Here is a 13,393-nt window from a genome sequence, read left to right as displayed (position 1 = left end):
ATTGTTTTTCTCTTTAAAAATATTTTTTAATCAATTTTTTTCGAAAAAAAAAATTTCAGATTTTTATTTTTAAAATTTTTATCTTATCTTATCTTATTTCAAAAATCAAATTTCAAAATTCAAATTTAAAAATTTTCAAAATTTCAAATTTTAAAATTTAATTTTCAAACTCAAAATTTAAATAACCTTTTAATTTAAATTTATTTTTATTTTCATTTTTTAATTTTTATTTGCTACTATGAACTCTCACCCCTTTGGCTATGAGTCTGGTTACAATTATGTTGCAGGAAGAAGAAATTACAATGAGAACAGGCATCAAGGTTGGAACAATCAAAGATGGGAGGAACCACAAGAATTTAATCAACCCTCATGACAACAACCACCTCCAATGAACTATCAACAACCACCATCATATGCCTATGAACTTCCTCAACACAACTTGGGACCACCATACTCACAAGCCCCTTTCCACCATTCACCTCCATATGACCCTAACCCACATCCACCATACCAACCACCTTATGAACCAAATGAACCATACATAAATCCACCCCAAACCTCCATGGAGAAAGCACTTGCCGATCTAAACTCTACTATACAAGCTCTCGTCGCCCAAATCAGACCACCAAATACCTTCAACAATCAACCCTCAAGCTCTAGTACACTTCCTTTTCAACCACAGAATGATCTCTCCATCCCATCACCACCATCCATGGAAGAGCACCCACATCCATCAATCTAAGAGCAACATGATCCCAATGATGCTATTGACATGGAACAAGAGAGAAGGGATCATCTTCGCGAATCCATACTTCACTACCATCATCCTTCACAACATTCAAGTGGGTAAAATTCATATCCCATAGCTTTTTAATCCCACTTGAATATGGGCTACTGGAGACGGATGGTCAACTTAGAGCTCTTTGTGGCATTAAGAGTAAGAGGAAGATGGCCAGTGGTAAGAATTGTCCTGCAAGGTTCATTATGGTTGGAAGCTTTAAGTTTAAACGCAAAGGTTGGTATAAAGCTCAATTGAATGGGTCTAGGAAGTTGTTTGGACACTTCAGTGAGAATTCAGATTGCTTGCCACCCAGATGAAATCATGATGATCAATAAACAATTGGGTGTAAAAGCAAGATTTGGGATCCTGGAATCTGCTCTGACACTTGTTACTCCGGGAGCCTAAGAATCTGTTTGAAACTTCTTAAAGGCTTTACATGCTTAGTTTGGGACCCCGGAGGCTATTGGAAATACAAACATTGGTGAGGATTCCTGGATTAGTACAAGCACAAGCCACCATAACAGGAAGCTCACCAAATGTCCAACTTAAGGACTATAACTAAAAGTGCTAGGTGGGAGACAACCCACCATGGTATGATCGTCCTTTTTCATTTTTATTTAGTTTTATTTGTTTTTGAATTTTATTTTATTTTGTTATATTGAACCTGGAGTTTTGCATCACATTCATATTAACACTGCATTTTGCATCTTTTTTTCAGATTATCAAAAAAAAAAAAAAAAGCGAGCACGTGACGCGACCGCATCAGTGACGCGTCCGCGTCACAAGGAGATGGGAGACAATATTAATATGAACAGAGAGTTTCGCAGGAGCAGCGCTGGAGGCGTGCCAATGGCACAAATCACCCCACGCGACCGCGTCGCTGATGCGACCGCGTCATATGGGAATAATGGCCTCCCACGCGACCGCGTCACCCACGCGGCCGCGTGACCTGAAAATCGACGTCAACCGGGTGCATGGCCGAAAGTTGAGCTGGAGTTGGGCTGGACCCGTGCTAGTAGCACAAGCCCTGCCACGCGAACGCGTCACCCACGCATCCACGTCATATTGGAAATAAGGCCACCCGCGCGATCGCGTCGACCACGCGACCGCGTCACCCTGGATTTTGGCAATAATGAGTTTTGAACAGAGAGTTGTGTGACCACGAGGCTGCACTCGCGCCACTAGCACAAATCGAGTCACGCGATCGCGTGCCCCACGCGTCCGCGTCACCCAACCTTATCGCGCACCACGCGACCGCGTCGCCGGCGTCACACAACCTATCCAGATTAGTACCAATTTTCTTATCTTTTCTTCTCCGAATCCTTATTCTCTTATCTTTTCTTATTTCTTTCTTCTTCCTTTCTTATTTTCTCTCACTCTCATTCTAGTTTATTTAATTTAGTTGCATACTTTCATTCATTGCATATTTTTATTTTTCTAAAATTATTATTGGTGTTCAAATATTCTTATTCAACTGTTACATCTTTTCTGGTATTTTCTTGATGCTTAGTGACTTGTTTTAATTCTGATTGAGTAATATTATCTAAATCAATGCCAATCTTTTATACCTGTATTACTTTTACATTGATATGAATTTATATTATCTCTCCTTACCCACACTCTCTCCCTCATTATTGCAATATTTTGCACCACTAGTATGCCATGTGCTTCTATTGTTTTCTCACTTGCATGTTGTAGCTACCATGTAATTGAGACCCTCACTTTTGGCATTAACCAACCCATGTTTTATTTGTTTTCTATCTTTGCTTTGGGTTACTTTCCTTCCCTTTTTCTTTCAGGATGGCCACCAGGAAGAGAACCGGAAGACGTTCACATGGGAGAGACAAACAAGTTCCTACGCACATTCCTTGATGAGAAAAGCGTCAGTTGAAACAACCCATCCACCTGTAAATCTCAGCATGCACCGAGGACGGTGCAAACTTTAAGTGTGGGGAGGTCGATACCGATCTCCGTGGGTTAGTACTTTCTTTTCAACACCAATAATCTTATTTTCTTTATTTGTTCATTGTTGCATCTGCATATTTGATTGTATATTTATTTGATTTTGTGCATTTAGTTACTACTTGGTTAAAATAATAAATCTCTTTTTAAGATCCTATTTTTGAAAAAAATTTCACTAATTTAAATAAAAAAAATTTTAAAATTTTTTATGTCTTAAACTTGTTTGGAAGTTGTATTTGGAACATGGTTTTTGAGCCAAAGAGCACACAACCTGTGAGACTTTGAGCTTATTTACATGGTTACATTATTTAACCATAAATATTTTATTCATGTGTGTTCCATTCTCTATGATTGTAATCTATATTTTGTTCCAACCTATATGTCCATTATTTAGTGTATTCACATGCTTGCATATGATTGAGGCCATTATTTGATTTTAGCTCACTTATCCCAAATAAGTCTACCCTTTAAATCACCCTTGTCAGCCACTTTGAGCCTTTTAATTCCCTCTTGTTCTGTATTTTACCACATCACTAGCCTTAAAGCAGAAAAACAATTAAATATCCCAATTGAATCTTTGGTTAGCTTAAGATAGGGATTGTGCATCAACTAAGTGTGGGAAAATTGTGGGAACTTGGGTTAATAAGGGAATGTGTCATGTTTATAACTTATTTGAATATATGGGTAGCTAGGCATGAATTTAAAAGTATATAGAGTATATGTATATTAGGTGAGAGCTTAGCTTAATTAAAGATTCAATTTATAAAGCTCACTTAGCCATATATATACCTTTACCCTTACCTTAGCCCCATTACAACCTTGAAAAAGACCTCATGATGTTTGTATTGGTATATTAAATATTGTTGATTGGTTAGATGAAGAACAAGGTTTAGAAAGCATGACTAGAAGAGAGTAGAGCGATTGACCCTAGACACCTTAGAGTAAGAGTGATATACACTGCCAGTGAGGGTTCAATGCTTGATTCTATGTTCCCTGCTTTTATCAGCTATCTTCTTACAAGTTTACTTGTCCTTTATTGTATGATTTGAATTAGTAGAAATTGGTTTGTATTTGTCTTGGAGAACTTATTTACTCTTAACCAAGTAAGTAAAAGCATTTAGCATGTAGTTGCATTCATAGGTTGCATTTCATACCATTCCTCTTCATCTTTATAGCTTCTCTTGAGCTTAGCATGAGGACATGCTAGTGTTTAAGTGTGGGGAGGTTGATAAACCACTATTGTTGGAAAGCTAACGTCCGGGGCTTCTATTTGATATATAATATGCTATAGTTCCCTTGATGCTAGGCGACACGACTGCGTGATCTATGCGGCCGCGTCGCAGTGACAAAATCCAGCGTGGCAAAATTCGAAACCAGCGAATTTTGGACTGTTTCTGACCCAGTTTGCGGCCCAGAAAACACATATTAGAGGCTATAAAGTGGGGGACTGCACCCATTCATAGGAGAGGTTCTCACAATTCACAATTTTAGGAGTAGATGTAGTTTTTAGAGAGAGATGTTCTCTCCTCTCTCTTAGGATTAGGATTTATGACTTCTCTTAGTTTTAGGAGTGACTCTCAATCCCAGGTTCTTTATTTTATTTATTTTTCCATGCATGTCTATGTCAGATTTAAGTTCTTTTGTTAATGCAATTTGAGGCATTTCAGTTTAATATTGCTTTCTTTTATTTACATGATTACTGCTTCCCACCTGAAGACATTTTTATTCCAGTAGATTTACTTTTTTCCTTTTGGTTTTGGTTAAGAAATCAGTAACTCAGGAGTTATCCAACTTAATAGCATAATTGTTAATTGTTATCTTTGCTAATTGAACTGAGCTTCAATAATCCCAATCTTTTCTTAGGAATTAACTAGGATTTGAAGATCAAACTAATTAGTCACTTGACTTCAAGTGAAATTAAGATTCAATTTTCATTATCATTGATAAGGATAACTTGGTCTGGACTTCCAAATTCTTATACTTTGCCAAGAGTTTATTTTATAGTTATTTATTTATATTATTCTTCTTATGCAACATACTGCTTCCTTACTTTCTAAAACCCCTAATTTACAAGACTCATAACCAATAATAAGAACATACCTCCCTGCAATTCCTTGAGAAGACGACCCGAGGTTTAAATACTCGGTTATCAATTTAATAAGGGGTTTGTTACTTGTGACAACCAAAACGTTTGTATGAAGGGATTTTTGTCGGTTTAGAGACTATATCTACAACGCGACTGTTTTTATGACATTCTTTACTGGCAGAAATCCTAACGTCAGGGTAAAATGGTGAAGTAATAACACTAGTGGTGAAAGCATCACTAAAAACCTAAAGAAAACTAGAAAAACGAAGTTATATACAAAAGGGTAAAATTGGAAATGTACAAAAATTTCAAGAACAAAATGGTAAAATGTGATAAGACTTATATATTTTAAGAAAGGACCGGGCACAAATTTTATTTAAAAAGAAGGGCAGAGAAGTCCCTTAGAGATAAAGTTTATTGAGATGTGCCGCGGAAAAAGAACTGTAAACCCCAAGGTACTAGAGGTTGTTTGGAGGCGGGTATTTACCCACTGATTGCTAAAACTATGTTTCTCCTTTGTGCGTATATTATGGCGTTAAGCTTTGCGACGATTGCCTGTTATCACGGACTGGTGGTATGCTTAACCACATCGACACGTATACACGGTCGGACGCAATTGATAAACCATATCTAGGACAAGTTCCTAGGTAACGTCAGGTTGCGGGTAGTCAACCGACACATGAGCTCATGGCCTGCATTATCTATCTTTGTGGTTGCTTACTTGTACCTGTAATTGTATTTTGTCTCTGCTTCCTGTACTTTGTGTTTGTTTACTATTCTGCTATATACTTGTGCTTGTACTTGTTTGTGTGACTTACCGACCTAACTGCGCGAAGTCCTTGACTTAGGCTGCGAAACCCCATAGGATTCCTGTGTAGTACCCTGTTGGGAACCTTAGGTTCTCACCCCTTACTTCCCCATTCCGCAGATGCAAACTGGTGAAATCTTCTTTGAGTTTCCAGCCTTGGGACTAGCGAGCAGCAGTAGCATTACCGGAGGGTCAGAGCAACTTCTCTTACTTCCACACAGTACTTCCGTGTTTCTTCAGCTACCAGGGATCGATGACCAGCAGTAGTAGTAATTGTCTTTGCCCTCGCTTTGTTTAGACTTTTAGAGGGCTAGGTGCTTTTGTAAATACCTATATAAACAAGTTAGAATAGGTGCCAGACTAGGGTGACTCTTGTGAGTCGAGGCCTGTTAGTATAAATATGGAGTCTGTAAATATTTTCATGAATAAGCAACGACGTAACCCAGTGTGAATTATGATGTACTAAATGAGCCTTCGGGCATATATGTATGATATTACTATGTTTTCTGTATTTTCTATGCTTCATGTATATATTATCTATTTAACTATTATCTATTTTCTTATATCTATATATCTGACATGCGATCTCGATTAGCGCTATAGGCTCATATGTATATATTTAATATAGGGTCTAAAGTCTCTAGGAAAAGCCGTGTAGTAGCACCTGGCGGCTAGCATTGGTCATGACATGTTAGAAGTTGGGTCGTTACAGCTCCTCCCTAGGGTTCCAATTCTGTTTCTGATTCGTTATGCTTCTACTTTTGATTTCTTTTGCTTCTGATTTGATCTTCTACTTCTGTTTCTTCTTATTCTAATTCTAATTTTATTGTTCTTGAGATCTGATTTTGATTTTGATTTTATTGTTCTTTTGTTTCTGATTCTGATTCTGTTTTTTTTATTTCATTGTTGTTGTGCTTTTGATTTTATTGTTCTTCTGATTTTTTGTGTTTTGATTCTTTAATATTTGAAATATAGATTTATTTTTTTACTTTTGTTTATGCTTCTATTTGTGATTCTATTTTTTATGTTTATTACATTGGTTTTGCTTCTAATTTTATTGTTGTTGCTGCTTGTGTTTTGATGAAGAAGAAGAAAAGGAAGAAGAGATGCTGTTATAATGGAAAAGAAGAAAAAGAATAGAAATTGGGTATTTTGGTGAAGAAGGAGAAGGGTATTTTGGTCCAAATGACGGTTTTAAAAAACTAAGTTAAACTTTAGGGACGATTTTGTATGCAAAAAAAGTTAGAGACAAAAAAAAATTTCGTCCTATTTCTTAAAGACCAAAATCATACTTAATCCTATTTATTATTAGCATATGCTACTTTTTAGGGTTTATGTTTTTTAGTTTACTTTAATCCCTAATTTTCTTCCATCGTTACATCGTGACAACAATTTAATCTAATTTAAAACATTCATACGAAAGATTTAACATTTTCTTACGTACATGACACGGGTAATTAAAATTGTATTTATCTCTATATGTTTAATAGATTTGATAAATATATCAGTTTTCATTAAGTAATTGGATGACCATAATTTGATGTTTGGGTAACGTATATAATTAAACTAATTTTTTCATAAGATATTATATTATAAAGTAATTTTATTATAAAAGTTAACATCCAATATTTTAAAAGTTTAGTCGAAAAATAATTTATAGACTTAATATCATAAAATGTTTAAAATGAAATGAATGATAGTAAATAATAAAAGAACAATGTGATTATGCTAAAAGATAATATCACCTCTAAAAAATAAATACAAATGAATATGTCTGAACTCTAAATTAATAAATATAATACTGAATTTTAATCTCTTAATTTTCATCTCAGTATCTCAAAATAAACCCGACCTAGGTGCAGGAAATTTTTCTTGTCTACACCCTTCCATTCACCTTATCTTAATTTTGTTGTTAGAATTAGAATAAAAGTGAAATTCAAGTATGAGAAATAGGGTTTGTAAAATGAAATGAGAAAAGGAAAAGTGAGATTATGGCCGTTGGATCTAGAGAAGGATAGAGTACAAACTGTTGATGTAAAATTAAATCAGAAATGGAAAATAATATTATCTTTTTTGTTTTGCCGAGTGCAAGAAGAAGAAGAAGAATGGCGCTACGGATAGGTTCTTCCACGGCGCCACTCAACTTCAGCTTTAACTTCAAATGGCGCCCGCGCCCCAACTCAGTAGTTTCATTCCCAATCCACGAATCCAATCGCGTCAGAGCCGCTGTTATTCTCTGCCGCGCCGCCAATTCACACTCTGGTCCCGTCCAGAAACGAAACTCGTCCGCCGCCAATACTAAGAAGAAGAAGAAAAACAAGAACAAGACTAACTCTGCACCCGAATCTGACGATTCTAACCCTTTGAGTTTCACTAAGTTTGATATTCCGCACGATTTTGACGATGACGGCCTCGAATATGGCGCTTCTGATTCGGATTTCGATTTGGATTTGGATTACCGACCTTCTTCTTCTTCTTCTCCTATGCCGCTGCCAGAACCGCCAGCTGGATTCCTCGTAGGCGACGACGGCAAGGTTCTCCTTACTTCAACAAATCGACTTGCCACCATTGTGAGTTCTTTTTGCTTTTCAGTTTTCTATTTTATGTTATTTTATTTTCATTATTGTTGTTTCTGTTGTTGTTGTTTATGGATGAATTTGAATTCACGTGTCTTAGTTTAATCAATGATGGTGATGATTAGCAAATTGCTGTTGATGGTGTAATCTTAGAGGTTCTAGTTGTAAGGCCGATTTGATAAAGTTTTACTTTTCACAATTAGCTTATCAAAGTACTACTTATCAAAGTTCGCTTGTGAAAATAGTTTTCTAAAAGTTCTAACACCTATGTTTGGTAAACCAAATTGTAACAAGAATATTACATTCAGCACAGTAGAATTTTCCTTGTAACAAGCATGAACTAAAATAGGTTTTAAAATTCAAAATGGTCATAATAGACATAACTAGAGGAAGAATTTTGATAGTGAATTTAATTTGGCATCAATTATTTAATTAAGGATAAATCTGGATATTTATTAATATATGAAATTATATAAGACTTTTTCAATTTTGATAAGTACAAACTAACTTTAGAAAGTACCTCTTTAAATGCTTTCAAAAGCATCCCCAAATTTTCAAAGCTTTATACAAGCACATGATATTTTTTTATTTATTAAACACAAAGTGAGGTAGTTGTGCTTTTGCTTTTGAGAAACAAAAGCACCTCTTAGAACAGCTTTACCAGGCCTAAGTTGTACACAGTCGAACTGTTTGGAGAGAAACTGGCAAGGTAAAAACATGACAGTGCCTTGACACATTGCCATTTTCATTATCTAACCTGTCATTGCTCCCCTATTTTGGAGTATATAATGTTTCAGAAATGAGAGCTGAAGAGCACCGATGTCTTAGTTAATGATTGTGTTGATTGCCTTGAGTAATTTGATTTTCGTTGTAGTTGACATCATGTGACACATGACAGAATGGATCAAGATTGTAATATCTTTCCTTTTTGCGTCATGTGTCTCCGTGTTTGTGTGCTGGGTTTGTGGCTCGTTACATTCCTTGAATGTATGAATTCTGAGTAAGTTGTTGACAAATGACAGGTTGATCCATCCAACAAGCTTCCATTGGAGTGTGTTATAAGGAGAGTCTTCAGAAGTTCTGATGGAGACGAGTGTTTGTTGCTCTGCCCAGTCGACACGTAAGTGCAAAGCTTCTAAATCTAGAACAGTGGTCCCTGCCCCTGTATGACTATCCCATAAAGCCAATATCTTGTTATCCCTGCCTTCTGTTATTCTTGAATGATATGGATACAAAAATCATACTGCAGGCCAGTCCAGATATTAAAGAGCACCAATGTTGATGGATGGTCAGCTGTAAGTTTCTGTTTTCACATCCTAAGTTGTAATCGCCATCTTTAGTAATGAGACCTCATTGGTCACTCTCTATTGTGAGAAAAAGTTCACTTTCCTCACCACCTGGTGGATCAATCTCATTTGAGTTCATATTTTCTTCCTGTGATTTAGATCAGTGATGAGGAAGTTGAATCTATTCTTCCAGCTGCAGCTTATGCACTTGCCAAGATACACATGCATCTTGTTCATAGTGGGTATGTTTGTGATTCTTTGTTATGTAGAAAATCATGAAATTGAATTATGTCTTTCATCTTCACAAAATATTTCTGCGTCTCCACATCAGGTACTGTTATACAGCACGTGGTGGTTTTTGCTACTCAGAAGAAGACATATTTGACTTTCACACAGGTGAGGATTTCTGTGCTCTCTGTTTTCACAAATTAACTCCTAATGTTTCTATCTGGTAGCTGATATAAATTTATGGTGTAGTTTTGTCAATACCCTGTATTCAGGATGATGATAATCTGTAATTGGGGATTTTCTACTGCATAATTATTTGGGTTACATTACATGCCCAGAATCTAATGCCAGATGTTTTCACCATTTTGCAGATGATGGTAAGGAAGTTGATGGTTTGCCAACTGAAGGTGTGGAAATTACGTATTTCAATTTGGTAAATCTGTTACCCTTTAATCAGACAACTATGTTTGTTTGTTTCCTTCTGAAAGGTTTATTTTCAATAGCAAAGCTTTAATTTGAGCTCTTTTTTTTCCCCTCCTTTTGGTAATGGCTAGTTTACTGAAATGTACTAGTGTACATTCCATCTTTTCAAGAGTGTTACTGTCAAGTCCGAAAAAAAGAGTGTGTTACTGTCATGGACATCCCTTCTTGTATGACCCATAAACTGTTTATGCATTAGTGGGTCTTCTGGAGAACTCCTAGACCATCGTCCATCACCATTTTACATCGTCATATGTGTATCTGTCCAAAGTTGTTCCATACCAAACAAATGGCACTAGAGCTGTGGTCATATACTCATATTTACTGCAAGCTTATGTTTATCTCGTGTTACAGGAAGGTGCCCAGTACATGATTTATACGCCATCTGATCCACTTCTTTTTGTTGCTGTCAAGGTAAGCTTCCATACGGAAACTTTTTAGATGACAAGTGGTATCATCATATTATCTTGAAACAGTTCATCTCGCCAATTACATTTATAGTTGACTGGAAACATTCCAGAAGACTGGTGTGAATGAAGTGTTGAATACCATTCAGTTCCTAGTTTTTGGCAGTCTAGTTCAGTTCAGTATGTAATTAATGTGGCCTCCTTTGTTGTTTCTCTGTTTAGGACGAGAAGGGGATGCTACAAATTGCCGATGATGTAAGTTCACAATACTACAGGCTGTTAACTTTTAGTTCCAAACTCATATTTCTTGTATATTATTACATCTATAATGTCACTGTAAGATTTAGCATAAGGCACTTGAATTGATTGAGGCTGCTGATGACATTTATAAATAGGACTTGCTTGAAGATCCTGCCATCATAGATGCGATAGATGAGGAGACGGAATTTAATGCCTTGGTGGTATGTGCTTTCATTCTACCAAGTTACCAGTTTACTTGGTCATTAATTTTACCCTATTCACTTAAACAACTTCCGTTGTCGTCCCTCCAGGAAGAAGAAGCTGCACTTCATGATTCAATGATGGATGAGAGTTAACTTATGTACTTTTTTTGGCAATCTTACTTACAGTATTTAGTTTTCCACTGTCTTGTGTATATGATCAAATTTTGTAAGTGTGCTATATTTTATAGTTGACAAATGGGATATAGACTTTCACGTCTGGAGGATGTTCGAGAATTCCCTCACTTGAACCCCAACATAATGTTTCTTTTAAATGACAAGCAAAAATGCATCAGGTAGTAATTTTAATTTATAGATATCATGAACATGAAAACACGAATGTAGACGTAACACACTTTTTATTTTCAACATCTACAGGGACGCGTTCGTGGATAGTGGTACGACTGAATGAATAAATACGTCTCAGGTTACGGTACACCTATGTGTTCAATACATTAATAAATGAATACAATACAAAACCAGTAACGGCTTGTTTGGGTGAGCTTTTAAAAAAATATTTTTTTTTGAGTTATCTTTTTTTAAAAGATCTTATAGAGAAGTAAAAGTAATTTTATGTTTGGATATCTCATGTAAAAAAATCTTTTTATCAATCAATTATGTTTGGGTATAATAATATAAAAGTATTTTTTTGTTTATTTATTACATGAAAAACATCTTTTTTTTTAAGAAAAAAAGATCTTTTAAAAAAAGATGTAAATTACAGCTTCTCAAAAAAGATCTTTTTTCGATTTTACTAGTGCTTTTACTTTTACTAATTGAAATTTGTTTAAAAAATAAAAAAAAAAATTTTTTCATTAAAAAAAATTTTTTTTTAACAAAATAATGGCGCCCAAACATGCACTTATTTTTCTAGCCCCAAAATCAAACTGAAACTCACACTAGCCATAAGCGGATCTCTAATTCTACCATAAAAATACAAAGTCCAATTTCTCTAATATATGACCCAACAGGGCCTATAAACATCAGATACACCCTTCTAAGTAATAGCGTAACAGAAATTCAATTTCCTTGTGGATTGTGCGACTCATCCAGCGAGTCATCTCCAACCCTTATTTATTGCATTCGCACACACACGCGCCAACACCAAATTTCATTAAAGAGAATACCTATATCTTTGTAGGAGGTGAAGCTCTTTACCGTATAATTGGCCTTACATGGCATATTTTACCATAAAAAGTAATGTACACCAACAAGAAGTGATATAAAAAAAAAAAAACTACATACATTGTGTTGGATTATATAAAGTATAAACGCAGATAACGGAGCAAGTGTATACTAAGAGAGTAAGAGTTATTGCGACTTGTTTTATTTTCCTGGCGAATGGGATTTGTCGACCACATAGTCTTGGTCAGCCTTAGCGTGGATTTCTCCCCTGAACTGGAAATACCTCTCAAACGCTCTTGGAAGGAACCTTGGTATCAAGAACCCAAAGAGATTCAGGGAGTAATAAACTAGGTTGGTCAACGCTAGAATCCTACCGAACCAAAACCATGCCACGTCCTGCAGCATCCACCCATTCAATTTAAATGGTATGGTCATAACACATAGTGTGATAAATAGCAAGAGCTTAGAGGGATTATAAAAGGAACCTTGAATTGTGGATTTGGCGGGAGAGTGGTATTGAGCCACACTGATTGTAACCAGTCAATATCCACGGAGATCCTTCTAACTGTGTACATCAACGGCACCAACGCCCTCACCGGCGATGAAAACATGGACAAGCCACTCATTATGTTCTCACTCAGTATCTGAAAAGATAGCAAGAACAAGTGTGGACTCGCTGAACGAACCGCATGCTGGTCCCCTCTTCCGAACCCACCCAGCACGTACGCAAGAGGTAAGAACATCCCCACGGCTGTTCCCACCACCACATACGCCTGAAACAACCTACTTGCGTGGAAGATCTGTTGCTGCGGCGACCCGTACGACGGGAAGGAGAAGCGCGAGAGTGCGAAGGCGTAGATGGTGACGAATGCAGGGAAAGCGAGATCCATGAGAGAGACGAGGCCACTTGCTGAGAAGACTAGTATGAAGGCTACGAGTTGAAGCTCTATTATACGCAGCGAACCCATTAGGTTCATGCTACCAACTACAGTTGGTGGAGGAGGAGTAGAAGCAACGTCGTCATGTTCTTGTTGGAATAATAATCTTCTCTCGTGGGGAGGTGTTGTTGGAACCCTTGTGTCTTCTGCTCCGGACACTGCTAACGACGACACGCCCGACATACTTTTTCAAATTGAAACAAGAATCAGAATGTG

General features: G+C 36.5%; 2 protein-coding genes across 3 annotated transcripts; one reads left to right on the top strand and one right to left on the bottom strand.

Moving 5' to 3' along the window:
• Window positions 7,640-11,596, top strand: LOC107630926. Of its 2 annotated transcripts, XR_002359694.1 has the most exons (11): window positions 7,647-8,207; window positions 9,236-9,333; window positions 9,463-9,508; window positions 9,659-9,741; window positions 9,831-9,895; window positions 10,099-10,160; window positions 10,562-10,621; window positions 10,837-10,869; window positions 11,010-11,075; window positions 11,166-11,410; window positions 11,493-11,596. XR_002359694.1 is itself a non-coding variant. In XM_016334222.2 (10 exons), the coding sequence occupies exons 1-10, from the start codon at window positions 7,689-7,691 to the stop codon at window positions 11,208-11,210; spliced, it is 1,077 nt and encodes a 358-aa protein (XP_016189708.1). In that variant the 5' UTR covers window positions 7,640-7,688; the 3' UTR covers window positions 11,211-11,310. The 2 variants fall into 2 exon arrangements, 1 of the variants encoding a protein (XP_016189708.1); XM_016334222.2 differs by lacking the exon at window positions 11,493-11,596 and having other exon boundaries at window positions 7,640-8,207; window positions 11,166-11,310.
• On the bottom strand, window positions 12,290-13,387 carry LOC107634613. Its single transcript, XM_016338034.2, has 2 exons — window positions 12,725-13,387; window positions 12,290-12,635 (listed from the first exon to the last, which is right to left on the bottom strand). Exons 1-2 carry the CDS (start codon window positions 13,358-13,360, stop codon window positions 12,441-12,443), a joined length of 831 nt encoding a protein of 276 aa, XP_016193520.1. The 5' UTR covers window positions 13,361-13,387; the 3' UTR covers window positions 12,290-12,440.

The sequence above is a fragment of the Arachis ipaensis genome, chromosome B03 (genome assembly GCF_000816755.2).
Source record: "Arachis ipaensis cultivar K30076 chromosome B03, Araip1.1, whole genome shotgun sequence".
In the NCBI taxonomy this organism is placed as follows: domain Eukaryota; kingdom Viridiplantae; phylum Streptophyta; class Magnoliopsida; order Fabales; family Fabaceae; genus Arachis; species Arachis ipaensis.
Note: the sequence above shows the minus strand (reverse complement) of the source record. Positions and strands in the feature narration are given on the sequence as shown.

Coding starts and splice junctions, on each gene's coding strand:
- LOC107630926 (XM_016334222.2), top strand. CDS start 7,689: ATGGAAAATAATATTATCTTTTTTGTTTTGCCGAGTGCAAGAAGAAGA. Junction 9,509..9,658: donor ATGTTGATGGATGGTCAGCT/GTAAGTTTCTGT, acceptor CCTGTGATTTAG/ATCAGTGATGAGGAAGTTGA. Junction 10,622..10,836: donor TTCTTTTTGTTGCTGTCAAG/GTAAGCTTCCAT, acceptor TTCTCTGTTTAG/GACGAGAAGGGGATGCTACA.
- LOC107634613 (XM_016338034.2), bottom strand. CDS start 13,360: ATGTCGGGCGTGTCGTCGTTAGCAGTGTCCGGAGCAGAAGACACAAGG. Junction 12,636..12,724: donor CGCCAAATCCACAATTCAAG/GTTCCTTTTATA, acceptor TGGATGCTGCAG/GACGTGGCATGGTTTTGGTT.